Genomic DNA, 24,847 nt, shown 5'->3' with positions numbered 1-24,847 from the left:
ATCTAACAGTCAGAAAGTTCTACATATTTTAAGTCAACAATAGCACATGATCTTAGTAAGAGTCACCATTATTATATGGTAAAATATCGATAATACCTGGAGGATAACCAAGTACTATGCTGGGTAAGAAGAAGGGGAAGAGGATAACAAGCATGATGGACATAGAGCCCAGGCCCCAATGGATGGCACACATGTAAACCCCCAAGTGTAAATCCAAACCATTGCTGATGATCTGAATAAGCCTGGGTCCTTTGTTGTCTACTCTTTTTATCTAAATGGGTGTTTGATCTCTGATAGATTTATGTTCATTGTAACATCCTCTGAGTCTATGTCAGTTTGCAAAGCTGTTTCAATATTTACCAATATTTATAGTATTTGAAATCAATGTCCATGATTCATATTACATTAAAATAATTTTGACAGTTTCAGAACACCTTCATATACATTATGTCAACTATTTGCCAGTTAGGAAAGTTAGGAATTATTGTCTTCATTTTACAGATGAAGAATCTGAGGCTCAAAGAGGTTAAGTGATTTGCCCAAGGTCACAAGGCCAGTAAGTGGCATAGCTGGGACTTGAACCCAGATCTTCTGACTTCCAGCCTAGAGCTGTTTCCAGCACCTCTGAACTCCTTAGGAGCAGCAGTGCTATCATTCCACAGAGGTGGCACTGCTTCTCCAGTTCCTTCTGTGGGACCTATTTCCTCCTGCAGGCTGCTGTACCGCTCCATCGACTCCCACACGGAAGACAAGGGCCCCATATACAACTACCGCGTGGAGATCTCCATCTTCTTCATCATCTACATCATCATCATTGCCTTCTTCATGATGAACATCTTCGTGGGTTTTGTCATCGTCACCTTCCAGGAGCAGGGAGAGCAGGAGTACAAGAACTGTGAGCTGGACAAGAACCAGGTATCTTCCTAGGAAGGAGAGGACCGAGGCATTGAGGGGAAGTAGGGCCACATGAGGAATGACAGCAGTTGGCCCACCCAGGAGAGAGTCTGTGGTCAGGAGAGAGAACCAAATGTCTGCTCCTCTAAATGAAACTAGGGCTCCCCAGTCTTCTGGAGGAGCCTGAACAAAAGAAATGCTAATCCAAGATCTACCAAATGCATTCATTCAGCCAACAACTATTCATTAAGTATCTTAAGGAGACTCTGTGATAGACTTGGGGGAGGGGTGTGTGAGGGGGTGGAAACCTTATGCCCTATCTAGAAGCTGACAAATTAGAAAGTGCCCATGCTAGGTTAGCCCCATTGACAAAAAGGAAAGAAACTAGAACAATGAGGGACTGAGAGTTTTGAGGGTTAGGAAGAGCATGGCATTAGAAAACCACTATTAAATGGTTTCTCAAGTAAAACCCAAAGACCTGTGCATGAGGTGGGGGCAGGAAAGAGGCTTAAGTAGGAGTACTGTGGTGATGTCCAGTACCGTGATGTACTCTCTTAGCCTATGAACAAGAACTGGCAACTCCATTGGTGAGGAATGACGCTGTTAGGGTGGGCTGCAGCGTAAAGTCACCAAGGTCAGGTGCCCCGCTAGGTTCCCCCATGGGAAGAGTCCATGCGGTCATATACCCATATGAGTGACTTCAGGTCTGCTTACGGAAAGGAGCATAGCACAAGACACTCAGCTCTACCCGTTAGGCAAGCTGGACCCCTCAAAGATTTTGATGTCAACGTCTTGGGTTGAGACTCATCATTCTGGCTGTTATATGGACTTTGGGTTGCTAATAAGACAGGGAAGAAGAAGACCAGTTAGAAAGTATAGATGAAAGGTGATTAGACCCTCATCTACTACCAGGTTAACAATAGTAGAGATGAAGATACTAGGAGGAAATAAGGTGGATCAGGCTTAGAGACTGGACCTGGGGGTGGGGGTGTAAGAGAAGAGGCTAGAGTGACTCCCCAGTTCCAGACTTGGAAATCTGGGCACAGTGCTGAGAAATGAACTGATTCTTTGCTGGAGCCCCAAGAACCTAGTTAGCCCAAGATCTCATCGCCATCCATGATCTGGGTCTTCTGATCTGTGGACACTGGTAATAAGGAAGATTGGTTGAGGACGGGAAAGAAAAATTGAGCAGACAAGTGCTCCAAGGAGAGTCTGTGGCATAGGAACTAAAATGCCAACTATGTGACAGAAGTGTAGCAGGCATTGGGAGTTGAAAGGAGACACATACTCCTCAGCTAAGCCTAATAAAGAGATTAACTAGAAGATATGATCTCCTTGATTAAGGGAAAGAAAAATCCAAAAAATGTTCAAATAATACCTCAAACTTGTAAATGAGCTAGAGCAAGAAATTATTCCCAGATTCCCAGAGAATGCTACCCCCCAGGGATATAGTTTCATCAACATCCCACCCTCCTCTGCACACATCCAAGTAACTAACCACACTCTCTCCCCATTTCCGCCACCCCCCTCCTACTATCTCCCTCCCAGCGTCAGTGTGTAGAATATGCCCTCAAAGCCAGGCCCCTGCGGAGGTACATACCCAAGAACCAGCACCAGTACAAAGTGTGGTATGTGGTCAACTCCACCTACTTTGAGTACCTGATGTTCGTCCTCATCCTGCTCAACACCATCTGCTTGGCCATGCAGGTTAGTCCAGGGGGGCCTTGGTCTCTTGATGCCTGCATGGGGGAGAGTGCTGTGGGAGGAAATGGAGTGCAAAAGGGCTGACAGGCATCTCTGGTTTGTCACCTCCCTGGTGGCCAAAGTAGGTTGAAAGACCAGAAGAGCTGTCCTCTTCTCCCAGGTAGAGAAAGACAAGTTCCCTTTTTCAAGGATGAGCCCCTCTCTGGGATCCTAGGAATCCATAGGCCCCTAGGTTGAGAAAATGGAGAGAGTGGAGGAAATGGAGAGCAGAGGGTGAGCTCAGAGTGTTCATTATGGTCAATAAGGCATGGTGTGTAGAAATTGATTCTACATCTACCTGTCTTCAGGGAGGTCAACTCTTTTGAGTGCCAGGATTCTCCATAAAGTTGTCATAACCAATCAAAGCAGGAACATAGAACTCTGCCAACTTCTGTTTTCGGAGATGGCAGAGAAAGAAAGAACTTGTAAGATTTCCTGAACCCACTTGACTGCCCACAGAGAATTGGATGGACTTCCGGGAAGTGGATGGTTCAAGGAAGACCTCTGTTGAGATGAGGGTGGTGAGGAGTAGGGATATCCCTGCCTCGTTTTCACAGTTCTTCCCTCCGCTCAGCACTACGGTCAGAGCTGCCTGTTTAAAATCGCCATGAACATCCTCAACATGCTCTTCACCGGCCTCTTCACTGTGGAGATGATTCTGAAGCTCATTGCCTTTAAACCCAAGGTAAGCCTCTGAATAAAAGACATCTGGTGTGCAGGCACTAGAGGGATTGAGTGCCAGTATCGAAAGAAGGAGAGTGAGGGGCAGAAATAATCAGTGAAGGACCATATCTTCTCTGATGATAGATAAATGCCCCAACTCCTAAACCTGCCAAGATTGGACCAGGTCAAGTCTTTGAAGTAGAATCTCAGCTCATGGTCTGCACCATGGCTGATATGGACAGGACACAGATTCGCCCCTGAGCTGAGCCTTTCCATCCAGGGGAGGCAGTGATGCTCTTCCTTCTCCCATTTCTCACTTTGTCTCTGGCCCATCCCCCAGTACATGATCTAGAAGAAACTATGCAAACCAAACCTCTCCAGGCCCAGCGCCCCAGATCCACTCAGGCCTCTGTTCTATCCTCCTCCCATTTCATCAACCACCAGCCTCATTGTGAAAAGCCCAGCCAGGGCTGCATTTGCTCAGGGCTCAGTGTTCTAGCCCATGGGGCCTTCTGTTCCCCACCTCAGAGGCTACATCATTGCTCCCTTGCACCTTCCAGCACCTGAAGAGCAGTTACCTGCAAATGTCTGTGCTTTGCTTCTTATAAGCAGCTCCTCAAAAAGAGTTTGAGAGACAAGAGTAGAAGCCTTGGATGAATGAGGCAGGGTAGGGAAAGCTGGATTACCTATCACCTTGGATTATCTGTGCCCTCCTTAACCAGCCACACCCCATTGTCCTGGATAATGGAGGAGCAGACTGGTTTGAGCAGCACCTTCCATCTTCCACCCCTGAAGACCAGCCAGAATCACTGGCATCCACTGACCTGGGATTCACAACATGGGCAGCTACTTCTGAGGGAGGGTCTATAGCAACTCAGTGGCTCTCCTGGCTACCCTAACTCCTGTCAGAGAGTGATGAGAAGGAAAGATTTGGTTCTGAGAGAATTGTTCCATACAGACTTGAGAAAAATCTCTCTGGCTTTCTGTTACTTCTCTTCCCCTCCTTTATTAGTTTCCCCAGATGCATCATAGATCAACAGAAGGCCAAAAGGAGGAGTCCCTGGCCATGTATTCTATTGCTATTCAAATGTGTACTTGTCCCAGGACTAATTGGGGCAGGGGGTGCTCCTTGGCTCTTGGATCCATGTTCATTGACAAGCTATCCATTATCTTTTTTGAATTAATATTCAACCAGCATTTCTGGATAACCTACCATGTGCTACACATACCTCATTGCATGTAAACCTCAAAATGCCCCTATACGATAGGTCTTAGCACCCCCATTTTAGGGAAAAGGGAAGTGAAGTTCAGAGCAATTAAGTGTAATATTAATTACACCAGTACTAAGTGACATAACTGGGAACAGAATCTAACACATCTGAGTTATAGTCAGTGTATTTCCACATTAGCTTGTTAGCATCATTCCACATCAAGTGTTCTGCTGGGTATGTTTCAGAAAGAGGGAAATAACCTTTGAGATACTTCAAAAATAAGACAGACAATATTAAAATGCTGATTCTTCTTTCCACTCAAAGAATGCCTAGGTGTTTTGGCTGATTTTCAGAGAATTAGACTTCTAATGAAGGTCATCTGGTGATGAGAATGGTGTTTTCCTGCTTCCTCCAGGGCAGCAATTATAATCTTTTTCCCTTCCATCCTAGGCCCATTAAGGGACATAAATTTTTGGCCTGGCCTAGAGAAGACCACGGAATATCCCTGGCCCCTTTCTGAAAGGTTCACAGTACCTCTGCCCACCTGTGGGCCAGGAGTACTGACAGGTTCACAGCCCGCAGCAATACAACCAAGGGAGGCAGGAATGCAGGGTCATTGCCGAGTTGAGCTTCAGTCTCAGATGGCAGCCCCTAGGGAGAGAAACTGGCATCACTTTCATCTAGTTTCATGAGACATATGGTTTAAATATTTCAAAGCCTTGAGTCATTTCACAGTTGACTCAGATGTGTTTCTGATGATGCCTGACGCAATCTGCAGGGCCCTGCAGTGGACTTCCTGAATCAGTCTCTCGAGCACGGGAGATGTATTAAGCAAACCTGCCCCAGGGAGCAAATGAAACTGACACCTGCAGGAGCCTCCACCTGAAAGACACTGTGCCCAAATCCTGCAGATCTAGGAACAAGCCAGTCTCCCAAAACTAACCAGCCGTGGTCTAAAGCATAAAGTGCTGCCTACTTTCCTCAACCCCTAGTTGTCTATTGTGAGAATATGGGAAAAACAAGAGAGACTTTTCCTAAAGAAGAAAGAGAGCCATCTGGGGCCATTTGCATTTCTCCCGCCGGGGTCAATCTGTAAAGATAAAGGGGAATAGACCCTTCCTGTGGACACCTCTAAAGTGTCTCCTGGCGGGAGAGGGTGCCGGTCACTGAACGGCTGGCCAGCGAAGGTCACCCAGTTTGGAGGAGCATTGGGAAAGCAGGGCTCCCTGGATTCTTACTACGTGATATTCTTCTTTAAGGAATAGACTCCAGGAAAAGCCTCCCCAAACACTTCAGGCAGAAAAACAAACCAGAAATGACTTGAAGCTCTGGTGAAAATATCGAGCTGAATGTGCCCAAGAACCAGGGCTTCTGACAGTGACCTGAAATAAATTCCCTTTAGTTGGAATTCTGTTGCACCTTTTCACTCCCTGGATGATTGTTTACATGTGATAAGAAAGGCTTTGCACTTGTGAGCAATGGCTGTAAAAGGAAAGTTAGGCAGCAAGGATATCAGAGACTGCCATTAGTCACAGCCAGGGAGAAGTGATCTCAAGTTGCCACTATTTGCTTTTTCTTGTCCTTTTTGTCTCTGTGATTGGTTGGTTGGTTGGTTGGTTGGTTGGTCAGTCAGTTGGTTGGTGTGTGCTCTTGCTTTCATTCTTTCATTGTCTTCAGGGCGATTAGTGTTCCCAAGTTCTTCATTTCTATCTGTTCTCACCACTCAATGGAAAATGAATTACTCAAGTAAATCCCTGCCCCAAATTCAACTGCCCCACTCCTTAAATCCACACTTTGTTGCAAAAATACACAAAAATGATGGGTGAATATAAACCAGTTTAGAGCAATTCAGTCCCCCACCAAACCTCAGGGACCTGAGTCTGCTCATGTCTGGAAGAGTGGGAAAGCCGAGACAGTAGGATTAATTTGAACACCTAATGGCATGCCAAAGGAAATCTCCTGAGAGCGAAGGAATGCCTGGGTTGAGGCAGATAGCACCTGGCTCTTATTTGATTGTGCAGGACCAAGTTGGTCAGCATGAAAAACTTTGGTTAGAATGGTCTGAAAATAACTCAATAGCTGGGTTGTCTTCCTATCATGAACTGAAATTTGTCAAAAAAGATGGATAAATGTTTGTAAGGTACATTTTATGATAAGCACTGAAAAATATACAATGCCTATGAATAAATCTAACAAAAAATGTCTCAAATCTCTACAGAGAGAACTATAAAATTTCATAAAGATGAATTAAAGAAAACTTAGTAAAGGGAGAAATATATCATGTTCATGAATTGGAAAACCTAATATTATAAAGATGTCATTTTTTTTCAAACTGATCCATAGACAGCACAATCCCAATTAAAGCTCCAGGTGGAACTTTACCCAAGGTGGGAATAGCAGGAGAAAGGGAGCAACCCAACAAGAACTTCATGGCCAATCGGATGACCTTAGGTGGGTGGTCCCAAGGCTTCAACCCAATTGGGCCGCTCAGATATCAGGAGAGGCAGGAACCTGCTTCTAAAAGCGGTGCCAGTCATGACATTCCACTGTCAGCAGGGTTCTAATACCAAGAGTGATGCTGCGACTTCGTTGTCTGGGATTTGCTGTTGACAATGACAGCAAGGGCGAGGGTGTGAGGAGCAGCACAGGACGGGGCTCTGCCTTCCCCTCTTCACTAGAAGTCCATCTGCCCAGGAAAGGAGAAGCCCACCCAAATAGAAGGCTTCTAGCCACCCTCCCCCCCCACACACACACAGGTTTGCCCATGGCCATGGAGGGGTGAAGAGGCAGGGACTGCTATTTCTGAGACTTACCTCATTCCCAGTGGCTGCTGCCCGCTCAAGGAGCATGCTCTTCTCACTACCTCTTAGCGTCTCCCCAAGGGGAAGACTCTGGGGGGAGGTGACCCTGGCAGCTCTCGGGCATCAAGGACTTGGTCTCTGTGGCTTTCTTCCAGCCTAAGAATAGTCCAGAGAGGTGAATATGTCCAAAGTGAAAACACTCAGTGACCTTCCTGGCCCCCAGTTTTTTTGAATAAGAGCAACTGAACCTCGGCACTCACCTTCCTGTTGTAGGACAAATTAGGGTCCAAAGGCATTTCCAACCTGAGGGATGAGTGAGGCCTCTAGGCCAGCATTATGCAATGGAGCGTTCTGTAGTAATTAAAACGTCCCATACACACTGTCCACGAAATAGCCACTAGCCTTCCGTGCCTAGTGAGCACTTGAAATGTGGCTAGTGCAGCTGAGGAATAGATGTTTTCATTTTATTCACTTTAACTGATTTACATTTCTTGGGCTGCGCATGGCCGACAGCTGCTCTACAGGACAGCACGGCTCCGACATGGCTTCTGCCCAGGACACTCCTGTAGCTGCCGCCCTCTGTCCGTCTTGGCTTCCTCAGCCCAGCTGCTTTGGCTTCATAAAGCTGATGGTTTCTCTCATCCTCCTTAGTCTTTCCCCAGCTGGTAATTTTCTACCAGGAATCAACTCATGATAATGGAAGCCCTCTTGACAGGGTGAGATAGCCTCTTGCCCTGGGGTCCCCAGTGTGGATTTTCTCCTGAGTCCGTCAGCTCTCCCACTTGTCCCAGGATCCCCGCAGGCCTCGTCAGTGCAGAGGCTGTTCCCCTGCGGACCCTTCCTCACCCGGTTCCTGAACTGGTCCGTGGAAGGCAGAGTGCCCTGGCAGGTGTGGTCTGGAGTTGGGTCTTGCTGCTGTGGCTGAATGGGGGAGAGGGCTGTCCCTGGTGAGCACAGCCATTGGACTTCGGACCAGGGTTTCTGATTAGCATGTGAGTGCCTCCGTGAAACTCAAACCTGTGAGCCCTCGCCCCGGCCCAGTTCTTACACATCCCTTCCCCAGGACGCAGCACCTGGCCTTGCACACTTCAATTGCTGGACAGAGACTAGCTGCCTGAGAGCTTTGACACCACTGCCAAAGTGGGCTCCAGACTTCCAGCCGTGCCGCCCACTGCTCCTGGCATCCTCTCCCGGCCCACTGCCTCTACGGCGAGGCTCCAGCCTGCCTCGCTGCATGCCCTCTAAACTGTCTGGGCTGACTCCTGCCCCCTGCGCTCAGACAAGGGGATTTGGCTAACATTTTATAGTGCAAGCTAACAGTGGTAGTAATTCAGCTGACACCCTATGTTCTCGGCTTCAGGGGCATTTTGAAGCTCCTGCTATCTTTGAGGAATGAGGACATGAAACCTCGGAGATCAGAGACAGAAAGCAGGTGGCTTTGGCAGCAATGGCTGATGCTGACAAACAACCCGCTCTTCCTGTCCTCAGACTGTTGCCCTGAGATGCCCATCGGTGGCCCCTCAGTGCTTCCCTTGGCTGGGTGCAAGGGCTGAGCCATAACTGGAAGGGAGCCTGGTAGTGAGATGCTGCAGCAGCAGCTGCTCAGGACCACAGAGGTCAAACACTTTCTCTTTGTTGGGGTCACTCATCACAGCACTGGGCGCAGCCTGGCTCCCGTCTCGCCTGCATGAGCAGCAGCGCTGCGAGGAGGAAAGGGCTCCTGAGTGGTCCTCCTAGCGGTCAGCACTGTGAGTGCTTGAGCCAGCGCCAGTCTCTGCATCTTGAAGGTCTCAGCCTGACAGACAGTGTTGCTGGCCTTGGACTATCTGGACAGGAAGGCAGCCTTCTTCTTATTTCTAATTAGCACGTTAGTGCCTATTAGAGTGCGGGGCATCCCATGGTTCCCAGTGGCCCCAGAGTAATCTTTTCTCCGCATACAGTGTTGTTCTTAGGGAAGGCTTGTTGCCCTGCTTAGGCGAGGAGCCTGTGGGGACCCCCAGAGGGTGTGGTCAAGGTGGGGAGTCCTCACCAGTGTGCCTTCTTTTCACTGGGCTTGTGGCAAAAGGGACAGGTGAGGGCAGTCCAACTTCCCACGTGGACAGGCAGCAGGAAAGCTGGAGTGGGAAGGGCGCACTTTTCTGCAAAGAAACTCTGCAGCTTAATTCTTGGTCTGCTCTGTCAGCTTTATCCATGCCTAGAACCTCCTTCCTTAAAGCTCCAGCATCAGGTTTCCCTTGGGCAAACAGCTTTCTTCGCACGCACGGCCTGAAGGCATCCTGCCCTCCCTCCCGCCAGCTTGGGCTTCTCTGGGACACCCAGGCCCCATACAGATGCGACGGGCACTCCTGAGGCTGAGGGTCCACATCATCCAGGCAGGAAGGTGTTTTCTGACCCTGCGTGAGCGAGCTGCTCCTGGGAAAGGGACCAGGGGCTGACACTCACCAGGAGGCGGAGGGCGGGGAGAGCCCGTCTGCAGGTGACTCCACCCCAAGTCCAGGGGCAGATCTACTCATCTGACCCAGGAAATACCAAGCATTTGTGCCGACTGGGAGCCCAGCCCACCTTCCTACTCAGGCCAGGGAGTCCTGGTTTTCATTGACTTCCAGAATAAGGCGTGCCCTCTGTCCCCCAAAGAAAGCCAGTGGGGAGCATGCCAGCGGATAGGTCCCAAAATATTGCCAACTCTGACAGAAACAGAGGCCTGGGCAGATGGAGCGAGAGGAACGGCAGGCCAGGGTGCCTGTAACGCGCAGGACAGCAACTGAGGCGCCAAGAAGACCACCGGCAAGATTCCCCCAGGCCAGGCTCCCTCCACTGGGCAGGAGACTCTGATCCCCACTCACTCTCTCGTGAGCTGTTGAGAGAAATTCCCCTTGGAGCCCAGTAAAGGAGCGGGAGAAGGAAGGAGAAAGTGAGATGACTAGCAGGAGAGGATGCGAACCGGGGCCACTGGCTCTTCTTGAAAGCTGAGAATCTTTTAGAAAGTTGGTGTGTTTTTACCAGATAATTACATCGCCTGCTAAAATCTACTTTCTCTCCAGCTTTACCTCTGGCTCTAACTGTACCATTCACAGAAATTCCCCCTTCTAACAATTTCAAGTGATGCAATAATTCTTGTGAGGCATTATGTATAACTGATTTAGTTTTAGAGAGAAAAACTTTAATTTGTTGTTTCACTTACTTATGCATTCACTGTTTGTGCGCTGATGGGATTGAATCCGCAACTTTGGTGTATTGGGACGAAGTTCTAAACAACTGAGCTACCTGGCTAGGGCCCTGGCTTTATATTTTTACAACCCAAATTTTATTTTATTTCTTTGCTTAATCATCTACTGCCCCAAATTCCACAAAGAGGGAAAATTCTAGTAGATTGAGAACCAGGAAGCCTAGCTCCTACCTCAGCATCACCTTGAATGAGTTGGGGGTGGGCAGGTAGGGCATATAGTTCCTACATGCACTGTTCTTTCCATGCCTCGGTTTCTGTGTAAAGTAGGAAGACTGGCTTAGCAGACTATGGTGAGACCAGTGAGGTCATGTCTGCCTTAGTCCATTCAGGCTGCTATAACAAATAGCACACCCTGGGTAGGGTATAAACAACAAAAATGTATCCTCACTGTTCTGGAAGCAGGAAGCCTGAGATCAAGGCCCCGGCAGGGTCGCATTCTCTGGGGCGGGCCCTCTCCCAGTTGGATGGCCGGTGCCTTCTTGCTGGGCCCTCATGTAGCAGAAGGGGCAAGAGAGCTCTGTGAAATCTCTTTTGTGAGAGCATGAATCCCATTCTTGAAAGCGTTGCTCTCATGAAGTAATCACCTCCCAAAGGCCCCACCTTCTAACTCCTTTGGGTGTCAGGATTCCAGCCTGTGACTTGGGGGGCGGGCGGGAGTGGGGGGTAGCAAATATTCAGACCGCAGCAGTGTCTGCAGGTCACTAAGGCTTCTGGGGAGAGTGCCATCTGGATGGAGCGTGTACTATGCCCGGGCCCTCAGCCTGGCAGTCTGCACCCAGCTCTCTAACTCAGAACAAAGGAACTTTGCCTTCTGCCTTATGTCCTGCTTGTTCATTTCCATTTTTAAATTGGTCTTTTTGCAGTTCCTGTGTTCTGTCATCTCTTATCCTGAGCTCATGCATGCTGCCCCTTCCTCCAGATTTCTGCCTCTCACTATAATATAATTCTAGGGCTCATCTTAATGCATCCTTGAAGTCCAGTTGTGCTAGGACAGATATAAACCATGCTACTAATGCCTAAAACTGCCACTCACCCTTTTCTGTGACCAATGCCACCCATGATTGGGCTTCCCAAGATCTGAGCCCAGTTTTTCACCATTTCCTCTCTTTCTCTGTCTCCAGGCCTTATCATTCTTCATATTATTATCTTAAGAACTCTTGACTATATGCTTGCTGTTTGGCTAGTGTTTTGCTGCAGCCTAAAGTTAACTAATAACCCAAAAATATTGTATTGAGCTTCCAACACACCAGGCAGTGTGCTTGGTGCCAGGGCCACAATGGGGACTACAAGCTGGTGAGCCCTAGTGTGGGTTTTAAGAATGGACTTCCCTGACTCTGGCCCACTGTTGGATCTTGTAGAGTTCCCACTTCACCATCACATTATTCCCTAAAAAACCTGCTATTCAGCCTGGTACTCCTATTCCTATTAAAAAGAAGTGATGAATAATTACATTAACCAATTTTGTATCAATTCTTAAAATTAAGTAACATTCAGAAACAAGGAGGGAAGGAAGTAATATATAGGATATTACAAAAATGTATATACTTTGAGTAATTATAAAGACAGTGTTTATTAAAATACATTTCATTTTCATAATTGAGCTATCAGCTGTTAAAATGTATATACATTTTGGGGGGACTCCTGTATATTGTGTCTATGAAGAATCAGACATTTTCCATTCATTATCTCAATCAATCTATAAGACAAGTAAAATAGTCTTTAGGAAACTGAAGAGCAGAGAAAAGAGCTAAGTAATGGGTCTAAAACCAAAGAGCCATTTTGTTGTTGTTTTGGGGGATTTTCATGCAGGTTTAGGCGATTCAAAAGCCAACCTTTTTAACTACACCCTCATTGAAATAATAAATGTGAGCAAACTGATATGTTGCTTTGCACTTAGTGGGTCCTCAGCAAGTATAAGCAAACCAGAGACAAAAAGAAAGCAAGGCATTCTCAAGTAGCAACTCTATGGAAACTAATAATAGTCACTTCCTTCCTATGTCCCTCCACCTCCTCTGAGGCCCCATTCTTTGGTCCATATGTTCTCCTGGAAATCTTCCTGATTTCCTTTCCAAATATGAAGTGTCAGGTACTTTGAGGATATGGGACAGTCACCTGATAGGTGGGTTCAGGAAAGTGAAACAATAACCTAATGTACCCTGCTATTCACGTGTATGTATGCACACACATGCACATACACACGCGCACACACATGCATGCACACGCATATACACATGCACTTGCCATGGAAGACTTTCAAGTTGCAGAGACAGAAATTATATTGCTGGATTCCTTGAAGGCAGAGACTGTTTTACTTGCATTTTTGTACCATGAGAGGCATTCAGTGAGCATTTAATGCATGCATGCATCCATGCATGCATAAATGAATGAATGAATGGATGAGAATTATAGAACTAGAGAACAAGGTAAAGTGTCAGAATATTAATGTTAGAAAACACCATTAAGATCCTGGGTCTTTCAGCACCACAGAAATCTCTACACATTCCTGTTTCTAGAGGCAGCTGTGTTGGGAATGCTCCTTTATACTGAACTGAACGGCCTCTGTAATTTCCACTCATTAGCACTACTTTTTCCATCTTTTCTTTCTATAGTTGTTGAGCATTTCTTGATGATGTTGAGACATGGTACCATCTTTACAAGGCTCATGGTGTCATGACACCAATAAACAAAGAGGCAAGTGCCATGCTGGGGGATGTGTTACCACAGGGAGAGCCGTGGGGGAAGTGACAGCTGTTTGAGAGAAGGAGGTCAGGAAGGTGCCGGTTAAACTGAGCCCTGGAGGTGGAACAGGAAGCAGAGAAGAGCATTTCAGGCAGAGAGAAAAGCAAAGGCCCTGAGGCAGGGGTGAGCTCAGCTTTTCCTGGGGCCTGAAGCAGTGAGTGAAGAGGAGGTGTGGGTAGGGCCAGTGTGCAGGCCCTGCGGGACGGGTACAGGGTGTGGATGTGCTCTGACTGCCCTCAGAAACCACAGGCAGCAGGGGCCTGAAGTGGGGCATGATACAATCTGGTTATGGTTTTGAACCAGCATGCTGAGTGCTGGTGAAGAAGGGGCAGTGTGGGGTTGGGGAGCAGTTAAAGCCTGCGGGTGGCAGCCGTAGACACGCAGGGAGGTGGGCAGTCGTGACGTTATCTGATGGTGAAGTGGGTGTGAGGGTGAGGAAGAAGGATCAGGGATAGCTCTGGGTAGTCTCAGCAGGACCAGCGCTTACCCATCTTTATGTTCATCTAGATCCAACACAGTAGCACCTGCAGCATCAGGTGTTTGAAAATGTCACCAAATGAGCAAACCAAAGCCCGCCTCTGCAGATGCATCCCTGGTGGCCCCACCCACTCAATCCTAAAGGCCGCGTTTGCCCCCTGCATCCTAGTGGTGCCCTGCAGGATCCCAAACACCCCCTAGAGGGCAATGCACTCCCCACACTCAGAACCTCGGCCTTAGGCTAAGGTTGGACTTCAGCCTCTTATTTAATTTTCCTTGAAACCTCTTTATCCCAACTCTTAAGAAACCAGTGTCTCCCACCATCCATGGAACCCCCTCAGCCCAGAAACTCGGCACATATACCTGTCACGTTGAAATGATAGGAAAGGGAAGGAGAGGTAGGGAGGCTGCAAGGGAGCCAGTCAGCCACCCGGCAAGGGCGTCAGCCCTGACTCAGGAGCTGCGTGCTGTGCAAGGCGGAGCTCCTGCCTGTTTCTCAGCAGCCCGGTTGGTAAGTGGGCATCGCTCTGATTATTATTTATCTGTGGAATGCCCACGGGGTACCTGTTGGAGCCGCGCAGGCAGACAGGCGTAAGTGGGCTTTGTCATGGGGCCTCCCGCCTGCTCTTGTACCCAGGGGTTTGCGTATTGTTGCAACACTGTGACAGGTTTCCTTCTTGCCTGGCACTTGAGAGCTTAAACGTCACTATGAATAATAAAAAATAATTATGTGACTTGCATAAAGCCTTGTGTGGGAAGGGTAGTATTAGCTATTACATTTAATTATTTAATGTGGAAAATTAGCCACACTGTATAAAGAAGCCCGGTGGGAAAGTGCACTGGTTCCATCTCCATTGCTGTCACTGAGAAAGAGACCCGACCACACCAAGTCTGGGAGGGGCAGAGGGGTCCCCAAAGCTGCGGAGCTGTGTGCAGCCCTGACCCACCAGAACGGAGGCACTGCCAGTGCTCCCACCAGTGCTGCGGGGAAGGGAGGGGCCATCTAGGATGCAGGTGGGCAGCCTGGCTCAAACCCTGCAGCAGTCACAGGAGCAATCCCAGCCACCAGCAGGCACCGCACAACCCTCGGAGGGGGTGCACTGTGGTCCCTCCATCGGACGGGAAGGAAGCAGAGGCTGTGGGGTAACATGCCTGCACAACTCAAGGCTCTCCTCTGGAAGTGAGGACAGCTGCTCATTTCGTTCACATTTTGCTCACTAAAGTGGGTGCAGATTGCATCTCTCAGGATCGCAGTTGGGTCTCACGTGCGTTTGCTAAGTAAGGGTCCGCTCATCAGGTCAGAGAGGGCATGGAGACGGTAGGATGGGCCTGCCAGGTCTGGCTTTGGAATACTGTCCTAGGGTCTAGCTGGATTGGACAGGAGAGAATTGGAGACAGGCAGATCACAGAGGCTGCATGGGCCAAGCTCGTTGGCTGCTCCTCCCGTCCTCCCCGTCCTCCCCCTCCCAGGGCCTCGTGGTCTCTGCCTTCCCTGCCTCTCCACAGTGCTCGAGCTGTTCATTTGACTGTGAAGTTGCCTCCGTACCTGCAGTGCCTCTGCTGGCCTTGCCCGCCCCAGGGGTGTGTCCATGCAGCACCCTATCCTGGAGGAGTCCTTTGCACAAATCAGCTCATGGCTGGCATTAGCATGGAGCACCTGCAGCCTACTCGGGTGCAGACTGAGGCAGAGATGAACCTGCTAAGGTTCCCAAAGATGCTTAGTCCATAACCAGCAGTTTTTATTTGCTCGCAGCGGAGAAGACCGGAAGTGCCAGGTGTGGCCATGTCTGCAGGCCCACACCTGGCACCCCAGGCACCTGTGAGCACTCATTGATGAGATAAATGAATGAGGGCCTTTGAAACTTTCCTGGGGAGGGCAAAGCTTAATTCCAAAGGCAAATCAAAGCAGATGGTGTCCAGTTCAGAGTTTATATTCCTATAAAAATTTTGAGAGCAGCCCCCGTCACCACCACCACCTGGGCCCTCACTGGAGAAGGTCCTAGGCCCTGACCGCACCCCCTGCCTGCTCCTGCCCTCTGTCCCCGCCGTCTCAGGCTGTCTGTGCAGTGCGAGCCCTCAGGCATTTCTGGATGCACACATCGCAGGGAGGGAGCCCACAGACAAGGCAGAGATCCTCGCTGCCTCCCAGGCAGCCAGGGCCGGGAGCAGCTGTGTGCTCCATTATGCCTTCTCCATGAGACACCGCTAATTTCCATGATTACTGTTATGCCTAAATGGCATCCTAATGTAATACAATTTATATTATCTCTGCTTGGTGTCAGTTACCATTGTGTTCCATGATATTCCCTGGCACTGACTCTTCACAAGCGCGGAGGCTTCGCCACTGCGCCTCCCCAGCTGCGTGCAGCTTTCTCCCTGTCCCCTCAGCCCCGCCCATCCCTCAGTTCTGCAGTCTGGGGCCTGAGAGATCAGTGTGTCCGGGACCAGGGCACTGCCTCCCACCCACACCAACCCCTCCGCTCAGCCTCCTGAAGCAGATGCTTGCTCACTCAGGCGGGGCTCTGCCCTCTTTCAGGAACCCCTTCCCTGGGTTAAGTACAAGCCATTTTTTACCCCCTCCCATGCGTTTTAGGTCCTGCCTCCCCGAGGTGGCCCTGACCCCTTCCTCCAGCTTCATGGATTCCCGCTGCTTTCCTGTCCCAGTTGCATGGTCACTCTAGGAGCTCTCCATCCTGCCTGTCTCTCCTCTCCCCTCCCCTCCTCTCCTTCCCCCCCTCCCCCCCCCCCCCCGTCTCCTCTCCAATTCTGTCTCTCTCCCTCTCTCTCTCCTGTTCTCTCCCCACCACCTTCTCCCCATTTTCGACCCTCTGTGTGGTCTTTCCTCTTTTCCTCCTCCTCTCCTGCCTTCTACCTGAGTGGCCTTTCCCATCAATACCCTTCTCAGCTGTCCTTCTCACATGGTTTCTGTAATTCCTCCTCATCCCTGCCATCCCCATCTCTTGGCAGTTCGGCTCCCCGCGACCCCATAAACTCTTCCTCTGTCAGTTTCCCTGTCTGTTCCCGCTCTCTGCCTCAATTCCAGCAGCTCCATTTCTAATCTCAACTCAGGTGTCCCACTTCGACACTCTTAGACCCCGTGTGTCCCTGGAAGGGAACGGTCTTTGGGGAGAGACTCCCAGACAGACTGAAAGTCCAGAGTCCGCTTTCCTATCAGGGCCACATCATCTCTGTGCTCCTTCGCTTCACCTTCTCTCTGCTGGACCAGCAGAGGTATACACAGATGATAGGCAAGAGGAATAGAGAAGAGAAAAAACAAGTCATGGCAGTGAAACAACTTTTGCCTCAAAATTATTAAGAATACACAACACAATCCCAGGTGTGCAGATTTTCTATGGATTCCTTCTTACCACCAGCTTGCTTTAAAGCTGGTATTGCCTCTCTGATATCACAGTGGTGAACTCTGCTCTGAGCAGCAAAGGAGCTAAGAATCCAGAATTCAAGGGCAAAGACACAAGCCTACCACCTCTCCCACAACAGCTCTCGGGGGTTAGCACTCGGCTGCTCAGGCCTCGCTCCCCAGCCCTCCTGGCAGAGGAGCGGAAGCTGGGTCTTTCCTGGTATGAATAGTGGTTTCTAAGAACATGGCAGTTGACTGTCCAGATGAACTTGAGCCTCAAAAATTAGCCATGATAATTTGCATACTGTCACTAATCTCAAAATGGTACCAGCCAGAGTTTAGAGTCTCAAGACAGTCCCACTACTCAGCAGTAACTCAAGATGGGCAGAAAAGGCCTTAGAGACAGACGAAAGGAGAGCTCAGGATTCCAGAAACTTCGACCTCTTCCCTCCTCCTTCCACAGACACCTGGGCTTTGCCTTCCCCCTCTGCTGTCCCACCCCCAAGATTAACCCTGTGAATCCTACCTAACAGATCCCCTCTGGTTAACCATGACAGTAGCTAATGCTACTGTCTTTTAATCCTCACCAGGACCCTATGGTTATCACACTTTATAGGTGGGGAAACTGAGGCATGGGAGGTTATGTCATTTGCTCAAGGTTACCCAGCTAATAAGTGTCAGAGCTAGGATTTGAACCCAGACACCTCACCCCACCCCTGGAAATCATGTTCTTAACCACCATGCTGCCTCTTTCAACTTGGAATAGCTTCAGTGATGGAGGTGCATCAGGACACAGATAATCCAAAAGAGAGGAAAATCCAAAATTCTTGTGCATGTGAAATGCATTATATGATACTTTTGCAACAATTTTTCCTTCTTAATCATGGTTTGCTGAAGCTGGCATCAATTTGGCCTACGTTATCTCAGCCACGTAAGCCCGTGAGTGGAGGGCCAGCGGCACTCGGGAGAATGGGTTACCCCTGGGGTGTGAGCAATCGCAGGGGTGCTGCTGCTCAGCCTGTGGGGAGAGCACGAGACCTCCTGAGGATGGCCAGGGGAGAGCCCATCTCGAAAGGGGACATCTACTGATTCTGCAGGGTTTAGGGATTGCAGGGAAAGTCTTCCAGCCCTGAAAGCACCATCCCGTCTGGACGATCAGGCCCGCATGGCTCTGAGGAGCTGGACACGAAGAGGTTTGGTTTACCATTCAGGGAGAGCCAGGAAAACCCTGTCCCTAACCCTGGTGCCTTTTCTGCCGTTTGGGACCTGTCACCAGGGAAAGAAGGAGTGGCAGGTATAAGAGAAAAAACACCTATGATTTTTTTCATCCTCCTTCTTCCATTATACCCCCAAAATCCACATTGCCAGTGGTTTCCAGCAAATAAGGAGGTGGGCAAAAATAGGTGTGTGTGGGGGTGGGGGGGGGCGCGGGTGTTAAGGGAGAATAGGAGAAGGGGAAAGAGAGCATAAGAGAGCACTAAGCTCTCACACTCCCGAGAGTTTAGGGGAAAAGTAATTCTCCCAGGCCCTGCCTGCTTAGGGGTTTGGCCAGGTGTCCCCCTTGGACAACCTGTTGACCTAATGGAGGCGTTGGGCCTTGTTTCTGGTAGTGGGTGTGAATGGGTGGGAGGGAGGGACAATTGAAAGAGTGGGAGGAGGAGGCTGACCTGAACGCTGGATCTGAAGCTGTCTTCAGGGAAGAGTTGGGAAGGCTGATGGGCTGTGGGACAGCGGGGTGGGATGGTGGGTGGAAGGGTCAAGGTTAAAAGCTGCCTCTTAAAGGGATCCTGTCAACAACCTCCCACAAACATGGTCCCTCGCCCCTGCATTCTGGCTACATGCAAAAGATCTCCTCAGGGCTGGGTCCCCAGGAACCCTTGGCGACAAGGGCATGGCTGGTTTCTGTAGCCAAGGGAGGCCCAGGCACTGGGCCCACCAGGTAGCTTGCCATAGACCAGAGAAGTCATTCAGAAGCCTCCAGCAGCACAGCCTGTTGAGGGCAAGGACAAGGCACAAGGCATGGATCTCCACAGAGCCCAGCCATCCCAGTAGCAGGCAGCCATGAAGCTGTGGAAGCAGCTGTGGTCCAGGGGGAACTGACTGTGGTGTTTCCTTCCATCCTGCCTGTCTCTGCACACAGAGACCCAGGAGACGTGTTGACACGTGATGCACACCCAGGAGGTTGACAGGGTCCCTTTAGGTCTCAGCCCCTCCCCTGGTGTCCCAGCTGATTAACCTGTGTGTTAACCTCGCCTTTGCCTGTTCTCTGCCTCTCTTCCTTTCCCGTTTCTCCTCTCAGAGGTGTTGCAGACCAAGGCCAACTTACCCATTTTGTTTCAGGTCTCTCGTGGATCAAAGACTCCAATCATCCTCCTTTCTTGAGCCCTGAGCCTTCCTCCTTCCTACCTCTCCTCCTGTTCCCACTCCCAAATCGTGTTTTATTGCCATGTTTTCTAGGCTGGAGGCAGAACATCCTGGACTCTGCTCTCGTTCCTGTTTCTCTCCTTTCTCTCCCTTGACCTTCTCCCCTTCCTTTCTGAAATAGCTCTACCCACAAAGATGGTGTTCCTATCTAGAGATATCCCCCAATGTTTTCCAAATTCTAATTTTAAAACATATGCATCTTTATAGTCCATTTGGGGCCTTCACTCTTTACCTTCCACCCTTCAAAATCAGCCTTCTCCATTTGCCCTGAGAATGACATCTGAGAACCTGGGAGGGAATTGGTTGTTTCCTGCTCATAACATCTGATTTAAATGAGAGAGAGAGGCCCCTCAAAGGGTCTAGTATGTTCAGAAAAATATTCTGGGAAGCCAACAAGAAAGCCATGTATTCAGGCTGACCCTCACCTAACCCATGCCCTGGCCAACCTCTGCTTCCCCAGCCTGGCTGTGCAAGGTCTCCACAGTGGCACTTCTGTTTTCTTTTGGCAGAAATGCCTGGGAACCGAGAGGCCCCTTTCCCTGTGACCTGACCTCCCACACTAAGAATAACAGCCCTAGGACAGCGTGTCTTGCGATCCCTCTGGAAAGAGGGCATGGCTGGGAAGTGGGGAAGTTAAGGGAGCTGGATAGAGCCAGGAGGAAATGGAAGACACAGACTCATGGCTCTTGTGAGTAAAAAATAAAAAGGGAGAGTTGGCAGCCTTCTAGAGGGCTGGGGAGAGAGACCTGGGAAACTCTCAGGAGAACTTTAGTGCTTCCAGACCCACTCGCCAGGCTCTGGAATTCCATCTCCCGGGAGCCCCAGCTGGTGGCTAGAGAATAGGAAAGGTCTGGTCCTGCTCAGCAAAGGTGCTCCGGTCCTGTTTTGTCCCCTTTGCAGACATTTCTTAAAAAACTAAAAGAGCAAATGTCCTTTTATAAGGAAGACAAATGTCTTTAGTACTAGGTCCTTTCCACTCCATGGGAAATGTGGCTTTCCTGTCCCTAGGGTTTCCTCACCTGTGAGCAGATGTCCTTGTGGTCAGAGCACTGCTCTCTAAATCCCTCACCTCGCAGATAGGCAAATGGCCCACCCAGGACTCCTGGAATCCTCTAGGGAACCTGAGACCACCTATCCCTCAGTTGACCAGTTGTCCAAGTACCTTAAAGTCTTTCAAAAAGATTCATCTCTTCCCTTTTCTAAATATGGTGGGGTAAAAAACTCCATAGGTGCAGGGTAAAGTGGTAAAAGCGGGACATTGTCCCTCGTCTTCTGTGCCAGAATCTCTCCTTCCTAAGAATCCTGTTGCCTTCCATACCCTCTACCCAGACTACCCCTATCAACCCAGTTCTCAGGAAAGGCTTTGATAACTTCATTCACTTTGGTGGCACCTGCATTTCAGTGGGATCCTATATCAGAATGGCATTGTTGGGACAGGAGCCTGGGCAGGTGTTGCTTAGGAGAGCATTGTCTAGGGCCATGTCCTGCTCTCCCCAACTATGAGACCTACCTGGACTATGTCTCTTTTCAGTCAGGAAAGCCCTTGCCATGACAGAGCTGCCCCTGAAAATTCTTGGGCATATCCAGAGCTGGAACAAGGTGACCGTCATTCTGTCTGCATAAAGTCCAGCTTTTTATAGACATTGTTTTAATGATGTGGTCCCCTTGTCATTGCTGAACTTTACATGAGGCACCTCTGAGCTCAGATGACCTGGCCACCCTTCTGGACCACACTGGTCGCTTTTCTTTAGCTCCCAGATCACCCATCGGCCCACAGCCTGTTCTCCTCTAAGGGGTCATCCAGCTGTGGTCCCTCCCTGCCTCCAGACAGGCCCTTCTGAAAAAGAGAACTGGGGACATGGGAGATGCTGAATGTGGACTGAAAAGGGAGTCCAGCCACATCCCTGCACCATGGCAGCTTGTGCTGCCTGGCCCCAGGCTCTGCTGGGAAGTAAAGAGGGCCTCTGTGCAGGAGGGTGGTGAAGCGGGATGGTCTGGAGGAAGGGGAGCCGTGTGGCCATGGGGAGGCAGGGCAGGAGGATTGGACTAGTCGCCTCCTGGCACCTCCTTTTCCCCTGGGCTCCTGGGCTCTGAGAGGGTGTTTGGAACTCCAGCAGCAACACTGAGGTGCCGGAACGGTGATTCTGATGGTGATTGTTGCTCTGTTCTTGTCTGTCTAATATTCCTTTTTAATCCCCATCCTGCCTGCCCCTCCCTTATGTAGGGTTACTTTAGTGATCCCTGGAATGTTTTTGACTTCCTCATCGTAATTGGCAGCATAATTGACGTCATTCTCAGTGAAACTAATGTGAGTATGACTCTGCCCTCCCCAGGAACCTCCTCCTTCCTCTTCCTCTGCCTCCTGTTTCCCTCTCACTCTCTCTCTCTTTGCCTCCTTTCATTTATTTGTTTTAATTTCCTGTTTTTACCCCCCTCCAGTCATGCTTTTTATTGAACCTGCCGTCGTCCTGTGAGGGGAAAAAAGTGGGAGCCTCTCCTCCTTTTTTCCCACTAGTCCCAGCTCAGCCCCGTGTGCCGGGCCCGGGGCTTGGCCGAGTGGAGGGAGCAGGCGGTGGGAGGCCGCCAGCTGCCCTCCCAAGTGGCCACAGCCCGGTGTAACCTTTGAACTAACCCAGCTTTTGTCAGGCCTCTCCACCCTGCGAAAACCAGGTGACCCAGGTTTGAGCCACCAGGACTGTAGAGTGGTAAGAGAGTATTTACTATGCCCACGTAACCTCTTTCTTTTCTCATTTTTTTCTCTTCTCTCCTTTCTTTCATGCTTTGTTTTGTTTTGTTTTGTTTTTCCTCTTCCTTTTTGTTTTGTTTTTCTCCTTTGTTGTTGGTTTTTTTTTTTTTTTTTCTTCTCTCTCTCTTTCCTCGGCTTCTCTGCCCCATGCAGCACTATTTCTGTGATGCATGGAATACGTTTGACGCCTTGATTGTTGTGGGTAGCATTGTTGATATAGCAATCACCGAGGTAAACGTAAGTACATGGCGTCTGGACCTGACTGTCCGTGCCTGCTCTAACACTCATTGTCTTTCCCCGGTTTATTGTTTTTCTTCCTATTTTCTCCTCCCCACCTCCTTATTTTCATTTACTGGTTTTCATTTGTTTGTTTATATTGGTTTGAAGGATTTTTTTCTTGTTGCTTTATTTTGAAAATGTTTCTATTATTTATTTAACCTTGGAACGAGATAGGTCTCCCTCTCCTTTAAGTTTTGATTGCTGCATCCTTTTCTCTCTCCCTTTACTCTCAGCCTGGCATGACTCACACTGTATAGGAGGATGCAGCTATGGGGAGCACGGAGTGAGAAAACCAAGGGACATTTGCAACTTCTGGGCAGCTGCTGGGGCGGGGACCCAAACTTCTTTTCACTCCACTCACCTCCAGACCTCTGCCTCTCCCCCTCTCGCCTTTCCGCCCACAGCATCTTGGAAAGGAGTTCTCTCCAAGTGGGACACTGGAGTTAAGGCTAGGTCTTTGCCTGCATTGTCAGCCTAAGGCCCGGCCCATTACTTTCACCCTCAAAGGGCTTTGTCCGATTTAACAGCAGCAGCCCATGCAGGCAGCCCGGCCCCTCCAGGCCCATTTGGGAGAGAAGAAGAGAACTGGTCATGTTCAGAGCCCTGCTTGGATCCCTCTTCTCTGGAGTGGCCAAAGAGCCAGGTAGCTGGTGACCCACCAAGAGAGAGCCCTTCTGAGATCTTTCCTCCCTCTTGCTGGGGCAGCAGCACCTCCCTCCCACATGAACCCACCCAAGGAATGGACTCTTGTACCCGCCTGGTTCTCCCCCACTCCCGCCCCACACCCTGCCCTGGCTCCCTGGCCTCAGACAGAACCCCAGCCCCTGCGCTCCGAGGCCTCCTGCCGCCTTCCCCGAGAGTTGCCTCCTCCTATACAGCTCCTACCAGTTCCTGCACATGTCTTTTTGTTACCTGGCATGTTTAAACCTTCTCTTTATCTATAGGCAAGCCCTCTGCAGTTAGTCTTTAACATGTGTTAATTTTTTGTCATAGTTTTTCCTTAATTAAGAGACTTGGTAATGTTTGCACAAATCTCTGATGCACTGAACCATGAATAACAGCATGGAGTAGATGCTGTCCAGTTTTGATCAAAGATGTTTGAAACTGCCTTACCAACCACCACCATCTCCCCACGTGTTCCACATCCCCTCTCCCTCCATACTTTGCTCCCCATCAGTTGAACTGACTTGTCATTTTATCTGCCTGATTCCCCTGATAAAAGCCCCTGTCTGCCCCCTCCCAGCAGATGGACATTGAAGGCAGCTGTCATGCTTACCATACCCTCCCTCAGCCTCTAGCACCCTCTCCACTCACCCGTGGTTCCAGATTTGGTTGCCTCTCTGTCTCCCAGATCCCCCGAGTTGTCTTTGTCTCGTGTGTGTGTGTGTGTGTGTGTGTGTGTGTGTGTGTGTGTACACTTGCCCTTGACTTCTTCCAGTGAACGATAGATTATATTTTTAAAAAACCAGTCCTCCTACACATGCTCTGTGCCCCCCTCCCCTCATACTCCGCCTCACCACTCCTGAGCACACTCCCAGTTCCGCAGGCTGGATGTCCCAGGTTGTATCTCAGATGCTATTCAGAGCCATGAGTTGGTCATGTGTCTGTCAAGGCCAGCTCTTCAGGTTCAGAGCTGGCGCCATGCAGTGCCCTGAACTGAGGGTGAACTCAAGGAGAGGACAGAGAAGAGAGCAGCAATGGGCCCTGCCCTCTGAGGATGCAGTTTTCAGACAGCAGTGCAGGTCCTTATGAGGCCTGTGCCAGGGACTGGGAGCCTGAGAGACAGCAGGGAAATGCCAGCCAGCGACAGCAAGCTGCTCCCTGCGTGCAGAGAGGACCCACTCCCTCATCAATACTCAACCTGCCGTTTTCCCCCAAACTGTTAGTGTTTCTAAAAGAAAAGCAAAGACAAAGCAAAAGAAACTTTTAGGGTGTAAATTTCTATAGAAGTGGCTATGTTGGCGGCAGAGTGGGAGGGTGCAGGACAGGGAAGGAGCGTAAGGCCGCCATGCAGACCCTTCCCTTTGTACGTGGTTTTCTACTGACGACTCACCCTTGCATTTGTCTCCTGTAACTGAACTACCCTTCGAGTTTGACAGACAGAAGTTATCCCCAATTAGCTGCCGCTAAAGATGCTGGTGCAGAGGTTAAGTCCTTTTGTGCCGTGCAGCCGAGTCCAGCCCCTCGCTCACTGGGCCCCGCCCGAGTTCCCTCTCTAATCCATGATGCCCTTTGATAAACACATGCATCTCACATGTCCTTCCACCAGCAGGCTTTGTTCAGTCC

General features: G+C 49.7%; 1 protein-coding gene across 1 annotated transcript in view; it reads left to right on the top strand.

Moving 5' to 3' along the window:
• Positions 1-24,847, top strand: part of CACNA1C (calcium voltage-gated channel subunit alpha1 C) — a 592,062-nt gene that overhangs the window by 512,097 nt on the left and 55,118 nt on the right. The window contains exons 28-32 of the mRNA XM_054718756.1: positions 714-915; positions 2,443-2,601; positions 3,212-3,322; positions 21,761-21,844; positions 22,436-22,519. Coding sequence (XP_054574731.1) covers positions 714-915; positions 2,443-2,601; positions 3,212-3,322; positions 21,761-21,844; positions 22,436-22,519 — 640 coding nt within the window. The remainder of the gene's footprint in view (positions 1-713; positions 916-2,442; positions 2,602-3,211; positions 3,323-21,760; positions 21,845-22,435; positions 22,520-24,847) is intronic.

Source organism: Eptesicus fuscus, chromosome 7 (assembly GCF_027574615.1).
Source record: "Eptesicus fuscus isolate TK198812 chromosome 7, DD_ASM_mEF_20220401, whole genome shotgun sequence".
Lineage (NCBI taxonomy): Eukaryota > Metazoa > Chordata > Mammalia > Chiroptera > Vespertilionidae > Eptesicus > Eptesicus fuscus.
Note: the sequence above shows the minus strand (reverse complement) of the source record. Positions and strands in the feature narration are given on the sequence as shown.